The sequence below is a fragment of the Salvelinus alpinus genome, chromosome 33, assembly GCF_045679555.1.
Source record: "Salvelinus alpinus chromosome 33, SLU_Salpinus.1, whole genome shotgun sequence".
Taxonomy (NCBI): domain Eukaryota; kingdom Metazoa; phylum Chordata; class Actinopteri; order Salmoniformes; family Salmonidae; genus Salvelinus; species Salvelinus alpinus.
In genome coordinates this window covers 5006300-5019997 of record NC_092118.1, presented here as the reverse complement: position 1 = coordinate 5019997, position 13698 = coordinate 5006300, and the positions used below count along the sequence as shown (strand labels likewise).

Sequence of the window (13698 nt, the reverse complement as noted above, 5' to 3'; positions counted from 1 at the left end):
ATGGTCCAGCCTCAGTCCTCACTTACATTTGCTTCATAATTTTAGACAAAGTTTGAATATTGCTCTCCATCAATGACTCCCACCCAGATGTACTGAGCTTGAGCAAGTTTGACAAAAACAACAGATCAATCTTGTCCTAAGAGTTGTGCAAAGTTAAAACTCACAATTGTCCAAGTGTTTGCCTCTTAGATTTTCACCTTTTCACTTTTCTAACTCTGTTTCCACGTTATTCCCAATTCCATCCCTGGTTATAAGGCTATGTAATTGATCAATATACGTATGAGATGTGCGTTATTGGTTCTTCATGAGAGAGGATCGTGTACAAGACATTTTTCCCCTCCGTGGTGGTCACTCAAGTTCCTTTTTTATCTTAGTTTACCTATCAGCAGTCAGACAGTAGCAGCATTCCTTTCCCCTCCCCCTGTCTGACCAGAGAGGGCTGATTTGCACATACCCATAACTCAAACAACCAGCCCTGCTACCAGACCTGTGTTCAAACACTACTTGAAATAATTTCAACTACTTGGGATGGTTTTGATTGAGCTATTCTGTTGCAATGAAATCAATAGAATGCTCACAAAACTGCAAACCCTGCCCATCTGGCACACATGGGAGGCTAAAATGAAATCTACAAGTATTTGAAAGATGCAAAGTAGTATTTGAACCCAGGTCTGCCTGCTACAGTCAGCCAGAGAGAGAGAGAGACATGTTTGGGAAATGGGTGTTGAAAATTCCTGAGGTTCCCCTCGTCTCGCCATCATTAAAGAAGGGAGGGGAAACGGACGATAGTGCTTGTTGGTGATGGATTCCAGGGTCGTATTCATTAGTGAACACGTAGCAAAAACATTTTGCAACGTATAACAAGAAACGTTTGTTTTTGTTTTCCAAGTTCAGGAAGTCCTTCTCGGTTTCTGTCCGATTTGCCATTTTGTGTTTAGCGAACACAATCCAGTACAGAGCAGCGCAGGACATACTCAGCGTCATTGTCTGAAGGCAGCTATGTACAGAGTAGTGCCAAGGGTTCTTCTTTGTGCTTTAGCCAAAGGGTGGTGTTCAGTAGGCACAAAACTAAGTGAAACATGCCAGTCCGAAAGTGTTCCCATAATAGCATTTTGGGGGTGTAGCCCAACATGTAGCCATTACACCAAGAGGCTTGGACCCCTGTTGAGGTCACTAGTTGTTGTACTAAGGTCACTACAATACTGTGATATGATCAAATATTATCCCATAGGCCTATCACAAATAACACATAGATGTGTATGTACAGTCGTGGCCAAAGGTTTTGAGACTGACACAAATATTAATTTTCACAAAGTCTGCTGCCTCAGTTTGTATGATGGCAATTTGCATATACCCCAGAATGTTATGAAGAGTGATCAGATGAATTGCAATTAATTGCAAAGTCCCTCTTTGCCATGCAAATGAACTGAATCCCCCCAAAAACATTTCCACTGCATTTCAGCCCTGCCACAAAAGGACCAGCTGGCATCATGTACAGTGCCCTAAATATTTAACCTGACCTTACACCTGAGTAACTGTCACCGAAGTTACTTTCTGGCCACTTGTGTGTAATTTATGTATAACACTTTTAGGCTGAGTGCATCAAGTTTCATAGAGTGTTTGCATGACAATAGCCTTCTGTTGCACCAGCCTGACCTAGTGATCTGTAGCTATGTGCTGACATCATGGATCACATGGCCTCGGCCAGGCTTTATTCGTGGCCTATGGGAGACGATTTTGGCCTTGCGGTAGCAGCGTGGGTTCAGGCTCCGAAATAGAACCAAACCATTCCCAGTGACCAATGACCAGTGGTCAAGCTTTGAGGGCACAGCTGGGAATATCACATAAGCTTAATGGGTAAAAAGAGATTGGGAGCGGCTTTTGGTGCTCTTGTCACTTTGTCTGACCGTCTGGTTTCCTCGGGCTTTTGTAAGATGTCATACTGCTTTATTAAGGTCTGTTCATCTGACCTTTGCCCTTCACTTGACTTTCAATGACCCTAGGCTTCTAACAACTGTCGAGAGTAGTTGCAAAATTGGCACATAGTTGTTGGAATAGTTAGTGTCCGAATCTGCCTTGTGATTTGGGTCACACTTTATTTGGATAGCCTGAATTGCTCTACAGATGGTCATACTATCAACAAACTATCTGTTGATAAGCAACTGCTTGCTAAGGTTATGGTCAGGTTTAGAATAAGGGCTAGGGTTAGGGTTTATTTATATATATATATTTTAAATGTAACCTTTATTTAACTAGGCAAGTCAGTTAAAGAACAAATTGTTATTTACAATGACGGCCTATACCGGCCAAACCCGAACGTTGCTGGGCCAATTGTGCGCCGCCCTATGGGAAGTTAGGGTTAGGGTAAGTAGATAGTTGAAGTCTGTAGAGCATCTACTATCCAAATCAAGTGTTACCGTGATTTGTCCCCAAAGACTGGTCTCACACACACACACACACACACACACACACACACACACACACACACACACACACACACACACACACACGCACACGCACACGCACACACACACACCCATCCGCTGGAGATTACACTGTCTAGATATTATTGCTTAGCATCAAAGTGGAAGTCATGTCTAGCCAGGTCATCCCTGACCCTTAATAACCTCTTAGCCCCTGCAATAGACCAGAGGCTTCAGGAGATTTAGCCCTAATCGCTCAGGTTGCCCTAATGTGGAGGCCGGGGCTGAAGCACAGATGGGAACAGACTGTAGAAAGAGAATAGTAATAAATGAGGAATGCCCTCCATGTGTTTCAACAAAATAGTGCTGAGCGATTAGTGTTTTTTTTGGTCTGTTCGGTTTCAGTTTGATTTTTGAAAAAATGACCACGGTTTTGATTTCTGTTTCGATTTTACATGTTTTTTACACTAAATGCACACATCGGGGGCAAACGACCTGCCCTCCATGACACCTACAGCACCCGACGTCACAGGAAGGTCAAAAATATCATCAAGGACAACAACCACCCAAGCCACTACCTGTTCACCTCGCTATCATCCAGAAGGCGAGGTCAGTACAGGTGCATCAAAGCTGGGACTGAGAGACTGAAAAACAGCTTCTATCTCAAGACTTTTAAATAGCCATCACTAGGCAGCTTTCACCCGGTTACATAACCCTACACCTTAGAGGCTGCTACCCCATATACATAGACTTAAAATCACTGGCCACTTTAATAATGGAACACTAGTCACTTTAATAATGTTTATATATTTTTGCTTTACTCATCTCATATGTATATAATGTTTTCTATTCTACTGTATTTAGTCTATGCCACTCTGACATTGCTCATCCTAATATTTATATATTCCTCAATTCCATTATTTTACTTTTAGGTTGTGTGTATTGTTGTGAATTGTTAGATATTGCTGCACTGTTGTAGCTCGAAACACAAACATTTCACAATAACATCTGCTGAACATGTGTATGTGACAAATACAATTTAATTTGATGCATTATGTGGGGCGAATGCTGTAACGACACAGAATAAAACCATTTATAAAAGTCCCATGATGTTAGTGACTGCCCATTACTGCTTATAACTTATTAACAATAATTTATTCACATTACTTTTAATAAAATATTTCAGTTGTGTATATATTACATTTGTTTTATTTGATGACTTTATTTTAATTACAAGTCATCTCATCTCTATAAAGCTGCTGCCTATGCTGGGATTTGCTATTTATTACTGAAATGTAGCTGACGTTAGCTTTAACTAATAATAATCAAGCCAAACATGCAGTCTTTGCTATCACAACTAGTGCACATTTCAGGGAATTAGGTAATGCAACAGGAAGTAGATTCCACATGATCCTTTTTGATGTCCGCATTTTGTGACGTCTGAAAAATATTGTGGATACGTTTAAAGATTCGAATCGGTGTTTTTACATTATATTTATCCCATTTTCAGTTGTAACAATTAGACTAGGTATAGTCCTGTTCTTTTGCAAATGAGCGGAGTCTGGTCCAAAAGGTGGTTCGAGAAGTCATGTCTCTACATAGCGAGAGATTTGGCCTTTTTATATTTAGGCTGTGTCTCAAATGACACCCTATTCTCTATATAGTGCAGTACTTTTTTATAAAATCCTTGTGGGCCCTGGTCAAAAGTAGTGCACTATACAGGGATTAGGATGCCATTTGGGACACACACGTATAGCACCAGCCCAGTCAGTGCTTCCTGAGGGCAAGCGGCACATAAGGTCTGTCCCAAATGGCACCCTATTCCCCACATAGTGCACTACTTTTGATAAGAGCCCTATGGGCCCTGGTCAAAAGTAGAGCACTATATAGGGAACAGGGTGCCATTTGGGTCACAACCATAGGCTCCGCAGGCTTTGACCAAACGCGTGCAGACAGAAACAGGAGATTTTATGTGTTGTCTTTCTCCCGTAATAGGTTAATGCTATTTTATGTTTTGGTGAGGTACCAGAGCTTCCTGTGTTTTCTCGCTAGAGCATCCAGTTGTCTGGAACTGGTTAGACTGTCCTTAAAAAACATGCCGCCGCAAGTTCATTTTTGAGATTATTCTGTCATCAATTGGCAGTGGCACAATGTTGTGTGTGTATGGGCCAACGTGGCTCTATTTCTAAGTGGGTGAATGTGCTATCTTCTGCTCTGACAAAAATTGTGTGTGCATGTTCTCCTGCTGACCAGTGTGTGTGTGTGTGTTCTTTTGTGTCTTCCAGCTGATTGTGCGTCTGAAGAGGGAGATCCAGTCCCTGAAGGAAGAGCTCTCTATGGTGACCGGGGAGAAAAGAGAGGACCAGCTAACTCAAGAGGAGATTCATAAGTACGCTCCATTCATATTCCCCAGTTGTAGCTAACCTGATTCAGCTGATCAACCAGCTATTTATTAGAATCAGGTGCGCGAGATTAGGCTTGGAGTGAAAATTTACAGGACTGTAGCTCCGTAGGATCAGGGTTGGAGATCCCTGAAATAGGGAAAAGGGTGCTATTTTTGATGCGTCCATGATGTTTAGGGGGGTTCATAGCATGTGTCTTCAACTCGGAAAAGTATAGCAGGAATTCAATCGAACCCGGCCTAAGCAAATTTGACACCGTTTCTTAGTTTACACATTTAGAGTATCATTGAAGAAGAAAAAATGCTCAATGTTGCAAAATACATTTACAAAGTTCCGGAGAATGCAGCAGCAGGCATTCGGCCAGTGCAGCATTGGTTGTGTGTCCGTAATGATCTGAGCAGCGGTTAGACCTCACTGAGGCAGTCATCTCAGGACAGTGAGAACAGGAACAGTGCTGTGCTGGCCTCTGTCCTGCTTCCAGGATGTTTACACCACGCACCAGACAGAGAGAAATTCTTCATTTACACAGCTATTTATTCCAGCGAGTTGTAGCCGCACAGTATATGATCCATCATTTTGACTGTTATTCGGGACTGTGCAATAGTGCCAATGTAGCTAGTTGTTGCCAAGATGTTAAAGCCACATTATCTTCTGCTTACTTTGAACTTCAGGGGTTCCCCCAAAGGACTGTTCTTGACAATCTGGGCCGGGTTTAATAAAATATATTTATGGGGAAATTGTTTAAGGGCGTAAGTTAAGGAAACGTTTAAAGTGACCCTAGCGCTCTTAACAGCAGGAAGACCCGGGTAGTGTTCATTAGGACATGCGCAGGTTAGATTTTTTACGCTTTGGAATGTAAAATGAAAATGAGTTTCTTAATGGATGAGTCCGGGTATTTTCGCGATGTGCTTCAGTCCGCTTTTTTCCATTTGGTGCCTAAGGAACTCGACCGTGGACGGGCCCAGTGTTCAGACCCCAAGGGTTTCACCTAAACTCCTGGCAACACTTCCCTCCAGTTCTGATCTCTTTACCTCTCCCAGCTTCCTTGATGCAATGTTTTTACAATTTCCCCTCTCTCCTCGGCTGATTATCCCTGGTTTCCACTATCTGTGGTCAAACCTACGCAGGGGGAAACATAATGATGTCTGCTGTGACCGCACCAACCGACAGCCACCTTTTTATTTACTTGTTTCTTCACTTGTTTATGCATTAAATTGATCCGCCCAAGTCAAATCATCCTCCAAGCAAACTTTTCCTGGCTTTTTCGTTGTAAACTTTCCAGATCTACGAGCATACAGTTGAAGTCGGAAGTTGACGCCAAATACATTTAAACTCAGTTTTTCACAATTCCTGACATTTAATCCTCGTAAAAATTCGCTGTCTTAGGTCAGTTAGGATCACCGCTTTATTTTAAGAATGTGAAATGTCAGAATAATAGTAGAGAGAATGATTTATTTCAGCTTTTATTTCTTTCATCACATTCCCAGTGGGTCAGAAGTTTACATACACTCAATTAATATTTGGTAGGATTGCCTTTAAATATTTAACTTGGGTCAAACATTTTGGGTCGCCTTCCACAAGCTTCTCACAATAAGTTGGGTGAATTTTGGCCCATTCCTCCTGACAGAGTTGGTGTAACTGAGTCAGGTTTGTAGGCCTCCTTGCTCGCATACGCTTTTTCAGTTCTGCTCACACATTTTCTATAGGATTGAGGCCAGGGCTTTGTGTTTGCCACTCCAATACATTGACTTTGTTGTCCTTAAGCCATTTTGCCACAACTTTGGAAGTATGCTTGGTGTCATTGTCCATTTGGAGACCCATTTGCGACCAAGCTTTAACTTCCTGACTGATGTCTTGAGATGTTGCTTCAATATATCCACATAATTTTCCTGCCTCATGATGCCATCTATTTTGTGAAGTGCACCAGTCCCTCCTGCTGCAAAGCACCCCCACAACATGATGCTGCCACCCCCGTGCTTCACGGTTGGGATGGTGTTCTTCGGGTTGCAAGCCTCCCCCTTTTTCCTCCAAACATAACGATGGTCATTATAGCCAAACAGTTCTATTTTTGTTTCATCAGACCAGAGGACATTTCTCCAAAAAGTACGATTTTCGTCCCCATGTGCAAACCGTAGTATGGCTTTTTTTATGGAGGTTTTGGAGCAGTGGCTTCTTCCTTGCTGAGCGGCCTTTCAGTTTATGTCGATATAGGACTCGTTTTACTGTGGATATAGATACTTTTGTACCTGTTTCCTCCAGCATCTCCACAAGGTCCTTTGCTGTCGTTCTTGGATTGATTTGCACTTTTCGCACCAAAATACGTTCATCTCTAGGAGACAGAACGCGTCTTCTTCCTGAGCGGTATGACGGCTGCGTGGTCCCATGGTGTTTATACTTGCGTACTATTGTTTGTACAGATGAACGTGGTACCTTCAGGCATTTGGAAATAGCTCCCAAGATGAACCAGCCTTATGGAGGTCTACAATTTTCTTTTTGAGGTCTTGGCTGATTTCTTTAGATTTTTCCCATGATGTTAAGCAAAGAGGCACTGCGTTTGAAGGTAGGCCTTGAAATACATCCACAGGTACACCTCCATTTGACTCAAATTATGTCAATTAGCCTATCAGAAGATTCTAAAGCCATGACATAATTTTCTGGAATTTTCCAAGCTGTTTAAAGGCACAGTCATCTTAGTGTATGTAAACTTCTGAACCACTGGAATTGTCGATAGAGTGAATTATATGTGAAATAATCTGTCTGTAAACAATGATTGGAAAAATTACTTGTTTCATGCACACAGTAGATGTCCTAACCGACTTTCCAAAACTATAGTTTAACAAGACATTTGTGGAGTGGTTGAAAAATTAGTTTTAATGACTCCAACCTAAGTGTATGTAAACTTCCGACTTCAACTGTTTAGTGGTCATACTGTATGGTTGCTGGTGGGACTACCTTTCGGTTTCTTAATACATAAGCACATGCACTACATCATGCAGTACTAAGTTAGACCAAGGATGATCTTTTGCTCCCTTCAATATTAGCATTTGCATTGGGGAACATTCTGAAAATCTGGTATGAGCTTAGCACTTAAAATATATGTGATGACTTGCAGGGCCTTCAAATAAGAGCACCGGGTTTGTTTTATGTCCTTACACCTATAAACTTTGCAGGTTTTTGCACCAGCAATGTTTGAGAGGAAATGGAACTATGTATTGTCTTGAGTACATTGGATCTTTGCCCCACGTCTTTTCCTGTGGCCAGTTCCAATGCAAACCAATGTTTGGACTATCATCTAGCGATGGTTTATCCCAGTGGAACTGTTGCACGCATTTAAGTAAATAGTTGTCTTTGACTCTACCCAATCTTTAAACATAGCTGTTGAGCTCAAACATAGATTTTAACCCTTTGATTGCTCAAGTTTTAAAAGAAACTAATGGAGAACTTGGAGAAAGGTTGCGAAATGCTTTAGTGCTGTAAGCTTTGGTAGTATTGTGTGTGTTTTACGTCAACATGTATTCTTTGTGCGCACGTGCGTGTGTACATTGTGTTCTTTATGCTGTTCTTCCATGTATTTGTTTTATTTCTCCCAGGATGGAGGAGCTGGTCAAGGTCTTTCTGGATGACCCTGATTGTGAGGTCACACTGGCATTGGGACCTGACATGAGAAAAATCCATTACTGTTTCTCTCTGCTAAAGGTACTTTCAACTCGCTCTCTCTCTCTCACACAATTTCTCTCTGCTCAGCATTTCTCATCACCCACTTCTTTTAGTCTTAAACTCTCTTTTGATAGGTTTGTATTACCTCATTAAAAAAATGTCTCTCCTCCTCCCCCGCCCCCACACAACCACTATCATCATGTATCTCACAGTGTATACCCATCATTATCATTCCCACAAGTGTGTTCCCTCAGGTCTACAGTCGTGGCCAAAAGTTTTGAGAATAACACAAATATTAATTTCCACAAAGTTTGCTGCTTCAGTGTCTTTCGATATATTTTTTGTCAGATGCTACTATGGAATACTGAAGTATGATTACAAGCATTTCATAAGTGTCAAAGGCTTTTATTGACAATTACATGAAGTTGATGGAAAGAGTCAATATTTGCAGTGTTGACCCTTCTTTTTCAAGACCTCTGCAATCCACCCTGGCATGCTGTCAATTAACTTCTGGGCCACATCCTGGCTGATGGCAGCCCATTCTTGCATAATCAATGCTTGGAGTTTGTGGGCTTTTGTTTGTCCTCCCGCCTCTTGAGGATTGACCACAAGTTCTCAATGGGATTAAGGTCTGGGGAGTTTCCTGGCCATGGATCCAAAATATCGATGTTTTGTTCCCCGAGCCACTTAGTTATCACTTTTGCCTTATGGCAAGGTGCTCCATCATGCTGGAAAAGGCATTGTTCGTCACCAAACTGTTCCTGGATGGTTGGGAGTAGTTACTCTCGGAGGATGTGTTGGTACCATTCTTTATTCATGGCTGTGTTCTTAGGCAAATTGTGAGTGAGCCCACTCCCTTGTCTGAGAAGCAACCCCACACATGAATGGTCTCAGGATGCTTTACTGTTGGTATGACACAGGACTGATGGTAGCGTTCACCTTGTCTTCTCCGGACGCCCCCAAAAAACAGAAAGGGGATTCATCAGAGAACCCAGTCCCCAGTCCTCAGCAGTCCAATCCCTGTACCTTTTGCAGAATATCAGTCTGTCCCTGATGTTTTTCCTGGAGAGAAGTGGCTTCTTTGCTGCCCTTCTTGATACCAGGCCATCCTCCAAAAGTCTACACCTCACTGTGGGTGCAGATGCACTCACACCTGCCTGCTGCTATTCCTGAGCAAGCTCTGTACTGGTGGTGCCCCAATCCTGTAGCTGAATCAACTTTAGGAGACGGTCCTGGCGCTTGCTGGACTTTCTTGGGCATCCTGAAGCCTTCTTCACAACAATTGAACCGCTCTCCTTGAAGTTCTTGATGATCCGATACATGGTTGATTTAGGTGCAATCTTACTGGCAGCAATATCCTTGCCTGTGAAGCCCTTTTTGTGCAAAGCAATGATGACGGCACGTGTTTCCTTGCAGGTAACCATGGCTGACAGAGGAAGAACAATGATCCCAAGCTCTACCCTCCTTTTGAAGCTTCCAGTCTGTTATTCGAACTCAATCAGCATGACAGAGTGATCTCCAGCCTTGTCCTCGTCAACACTCACACCTGTGTTAACGAGAGAATCACTGACATGTCAGGTGGTCCTTTTGTGGTATGACCATCTGTAGAGCAATTCAGGCTATCCAAATAAAGTGTGACCCAAATCACAAGGCAGATTCGGACACTAACTATTCCAGCAGCAGTAGAGAAATACAATCAAGAGCAACAACCATTTGACAATTTTGCAACTACTCTCGACAGTTGTTAGAAGCCTAGGGTCATTGAAAGTCAAGTGAAGGGCAAAGGTCAGATGAACAGACCTTAATAAAGCAGTATGACATCTTACAAAAGCCTGAGGAAACCAGACGGTCAGACAAAGTGACAAGAGCACCAAAAGCCGCTCCCAATCTCTTTTTACCCATTAAGCTTATGTGATATTCCCAGCTGTGCCCTCAAAGCTTGACCACTGGTCATTGGTCACTGGGAATGGTTTGGTTCTATTTCGGAGCCTGAACCCACGCTGCTACCGCAAAGCCAAAATCGTCTCCCATAGGCCCCGAATAAAGCCTGGCCGAGGCCATGTGATCCATGATGTCAGCACATAGCTACAGATCACTAGGTCAGGCTGGTGCAACAGAAGGCTATTGTCATGCAAACACTCCATGAAACTTGATGGACTCAGCCTAAAAGTGTTATACATAAATTACACACAACAAGTGGCCAGAAAGTAACTTCGGTGACAGTTACTCAGGTGTAAGGTCAGGTGAAATATTTAGGGCACTGTACATGATGTCAGCTGGTCCTTTTGTGGCAGGGCTGAAATGCAGTGGAATTTTTTGGGGGGGGATTCAGTTCATTTGCATGGCAAAGAGGGACTTTGCAATTAATTGCAATTCATCTGATCACTCTTCATAACATTCTGGAGTATATGCAAATTGCCATCATACAAACTGAGGCAGCAGACTTTGTTAAAATTAATATTTGTGTCATTCTCAAAACTTTTGGCCACGACTGTATGTTCTCTGGGCCCTATGTTCCCTGGATCCTGTGTTCCCGAAATCTATGTTTCCTCACCAGGCCCTAATTCCCAAGGGCGGAATAATAAATATGAGGTGTAAGATAGGCTGACGTGTGGGCATCCTAACGAAATTATGTCGGTGAGTACATAAAATGCCTCTACCCTATTTTTTTAAATATTTTTTTACATATATTTTTTTTTATCCCTTTTTCCCCCCAATTTTGTGATATCCAATTGGTAGTTAGTCTTGTCCCATCGCTGCAAATCCCCTACGGACTCAGGAGAGGCGAAGGTCGAGAAACACGACCCTACTGGCTTAACCATGAAGCCAGCCGTACCAATGTGTCGGCGTAAACATTGTCCAGTCAGGTTGCAGGTGCTCGGCCCTCCACAAGGAGTCGCTAGAGCGCGATAGGACAAGGAAATCCCGTCCGGCCAAACCCTCACCTAACCTGGACGACGCTCTGCCAATTGCGCGCCACCTCATGGGTCTTCCGGTAACGGCCAGCTATGACACAGCCTGGGATCGAACCTGGGTCTGTAGTGAAGCCTCTAGCACTGCGATGCAGTGCCTTAGAACACTCGGGAGGCCCTTACCCTCTGTTCTATTGGTGAACGTGCAATCACTGGAGAACAAACTAGACGAGCTCCGTTCGTGACTATCCTTTCAACGGGACCTGACTAACTGTAATATCCTATGTTTCTCGAAGTCGTGGCTGAACAACAACATGGATAATATACATCTAGCTGGTTTTCTATGCATCATTTAGACAAGACAGAAGCCTCAGGTAAGGCAGCAGGTGCGCAATCTCTAATGTTAAGGAAGTCTCAAGTTTTTGCTCGCCTGAGTTAGAATACTTCATGATAAATTGCAGTCCCTACTATTTACTGAGAAAGTTCTCATCTATATTTTTCGTAGCTGTCCACAAACCGATGCTGGCATTAAGACTGCACTCAACAAACTGTATAGGGCCATAAGCAAAGAAGAAAATGCACATCTGCTTCTCGTGGACAGTGATTATAATGCATGGATACTGAAATCCGTTTTTATTTTTACCAGCATGTCACCTGTGCAACACTTTACAAAGTTTAGTTTATATACCTTTTGCTTTTGGATCCCGCAACGTGGTTAGCCTCAGTTGTTGTGACCACTACCATCTGTCCCAGGATCATGCCAGACCAAAAAGTTGTTTCTGTAGCCAGCTACTAGCCTACCTGTTAGCTATCAGTATCAAGATAGCAGGGTTTTCCACAAACAGCTGGGACAGCGGAGGTGTCCCACGATATTTGTGGCTGTATTCCCTGCAACCTGACCTGGCTGGAACTACGTTGTATAGCTACCAACGTTAGCCAATGCTGCTGCCAACAGTACATGCAAAGACACTGCTTTCATGCTTACCGCTGTGAGAGGATTTAAACGAGGACACATATTTCTGCTTTTAGAATTTTGTAATTTGTGTGAGCTCTTTTTGTTCACTCAGTTTAGAATTCCCTGTAAGGAGAGAGACACGGAAGCCCAGGTAGCCTAGCAGTCTCAAATGGAGGTCGCTATTGAACGTTTTCAACGCTGCAGGAACTGTGTTTATTTTGCTTTATTCCGGGACAATGTGGACCACCTGGACTTTCAATGTAGCAACTGTTTGCTTGCAGAGGACTACAGGGGCGAAGTGGCAAAAATCCTGTGCTATCCTCGAATACAGGACATTACAAGGCTGCTTCCGAACATTCTACTACAGATGCCGGGAGCTGACGCTGTCGTAGTCCATGTGGGGTCAAACGACATCAGGAGGGCTTGCTCGGAACTTCTGAAAATATATTTTAAAGAACTGATTCTAGCACTGAAAGATTCCAAAAAGCGACCAATTGTTTCAGGTCCGGTACCATTTTTGTACCGCGGGTGTGAAATATTCAGCAGGCTACTGGCATTACATACAGTGGGGAGAACAAGTATTTGATACACTGCCGATTTTGCAGGTTTTCCTACTTACAAAGCATGTAGAGGTCTGTAATTTTTATCACAGGTACACTTCAACTGTGAGAGACAGAATCTAAAAGAAAAATCCAGAAAATCACATTGTATGATTTTTAAGTAATGAATTTGCATTTTATGACATAAGTATTTGATCACCTACCAACCAGTAAGAATTCCAGCTCTCACAGACCTGTTCGTTTTTCTTTAAGAAGCCCTCCTGTTCTCCACTCATTACCTGTATTAACTGCACCTGTTTGAACTCGTTATCTGTATAAAAGACACCTGTCCACACACTCAATCAAACAGACTCCAACCTCTCCACAATGGCCAAGACCAGAGAGCTGTGTAAGGACATCAGGGATAAAATTGTAGACCTGCACAAGGCTGGGATGGGCTACAGGACAATAGGCAAGCAGCTTGGTGAGAAGGAAACAACTGTTGGCGCAATTATTAGAAAATGGAAGAAGTTCAAGATGACGGTCAATCACCCTCGGTCTGGGGCTCCATGCAAGATCTCACCTCGTGGGGCATCAATGATCATGAGGAAGGTGAGGGATCAGCCCAGAACTACACGGCAGGACCTGGTCAATGACCTGAAGAGAGCTGGGACCACAGTCTCAAAGAAAACCATTAGTAACACACTACGCCGTCATGGATTAAAATCCTGCAGCGCACGCAAGCTCCCCCTGCTCAAGCCAGCGCATGTCCAGGCCCGTCTGAAGTTTGCCAATAACCATCTGGATGAT

At 43.1% G+C, this 13698-nt stretch overlaps 1 protein-coding gene across 1 annotated transcript in view; it reads left to right on the top strand.

Moving 5' to 3' along the window:
- kif6 (kinesin family member 6) overlaps positions 1–13698 on the top strand; it is a 176842-nt gene that overhangs the window by 58833 nt on the left and 104311 nt on the right. The window contains exons 10-11 of the mRNA XM_071381208.1: positions 4709–4812; positions 8416–8521. Coding sequence (XP_071237309.1) covers positions 4709–4812; positions 8416–8521 — 210 coding nt within the window. The remainder of the gene's footprint in view (positions 1–4708; positions 4813–8415; positions 8522–13698) is intronic.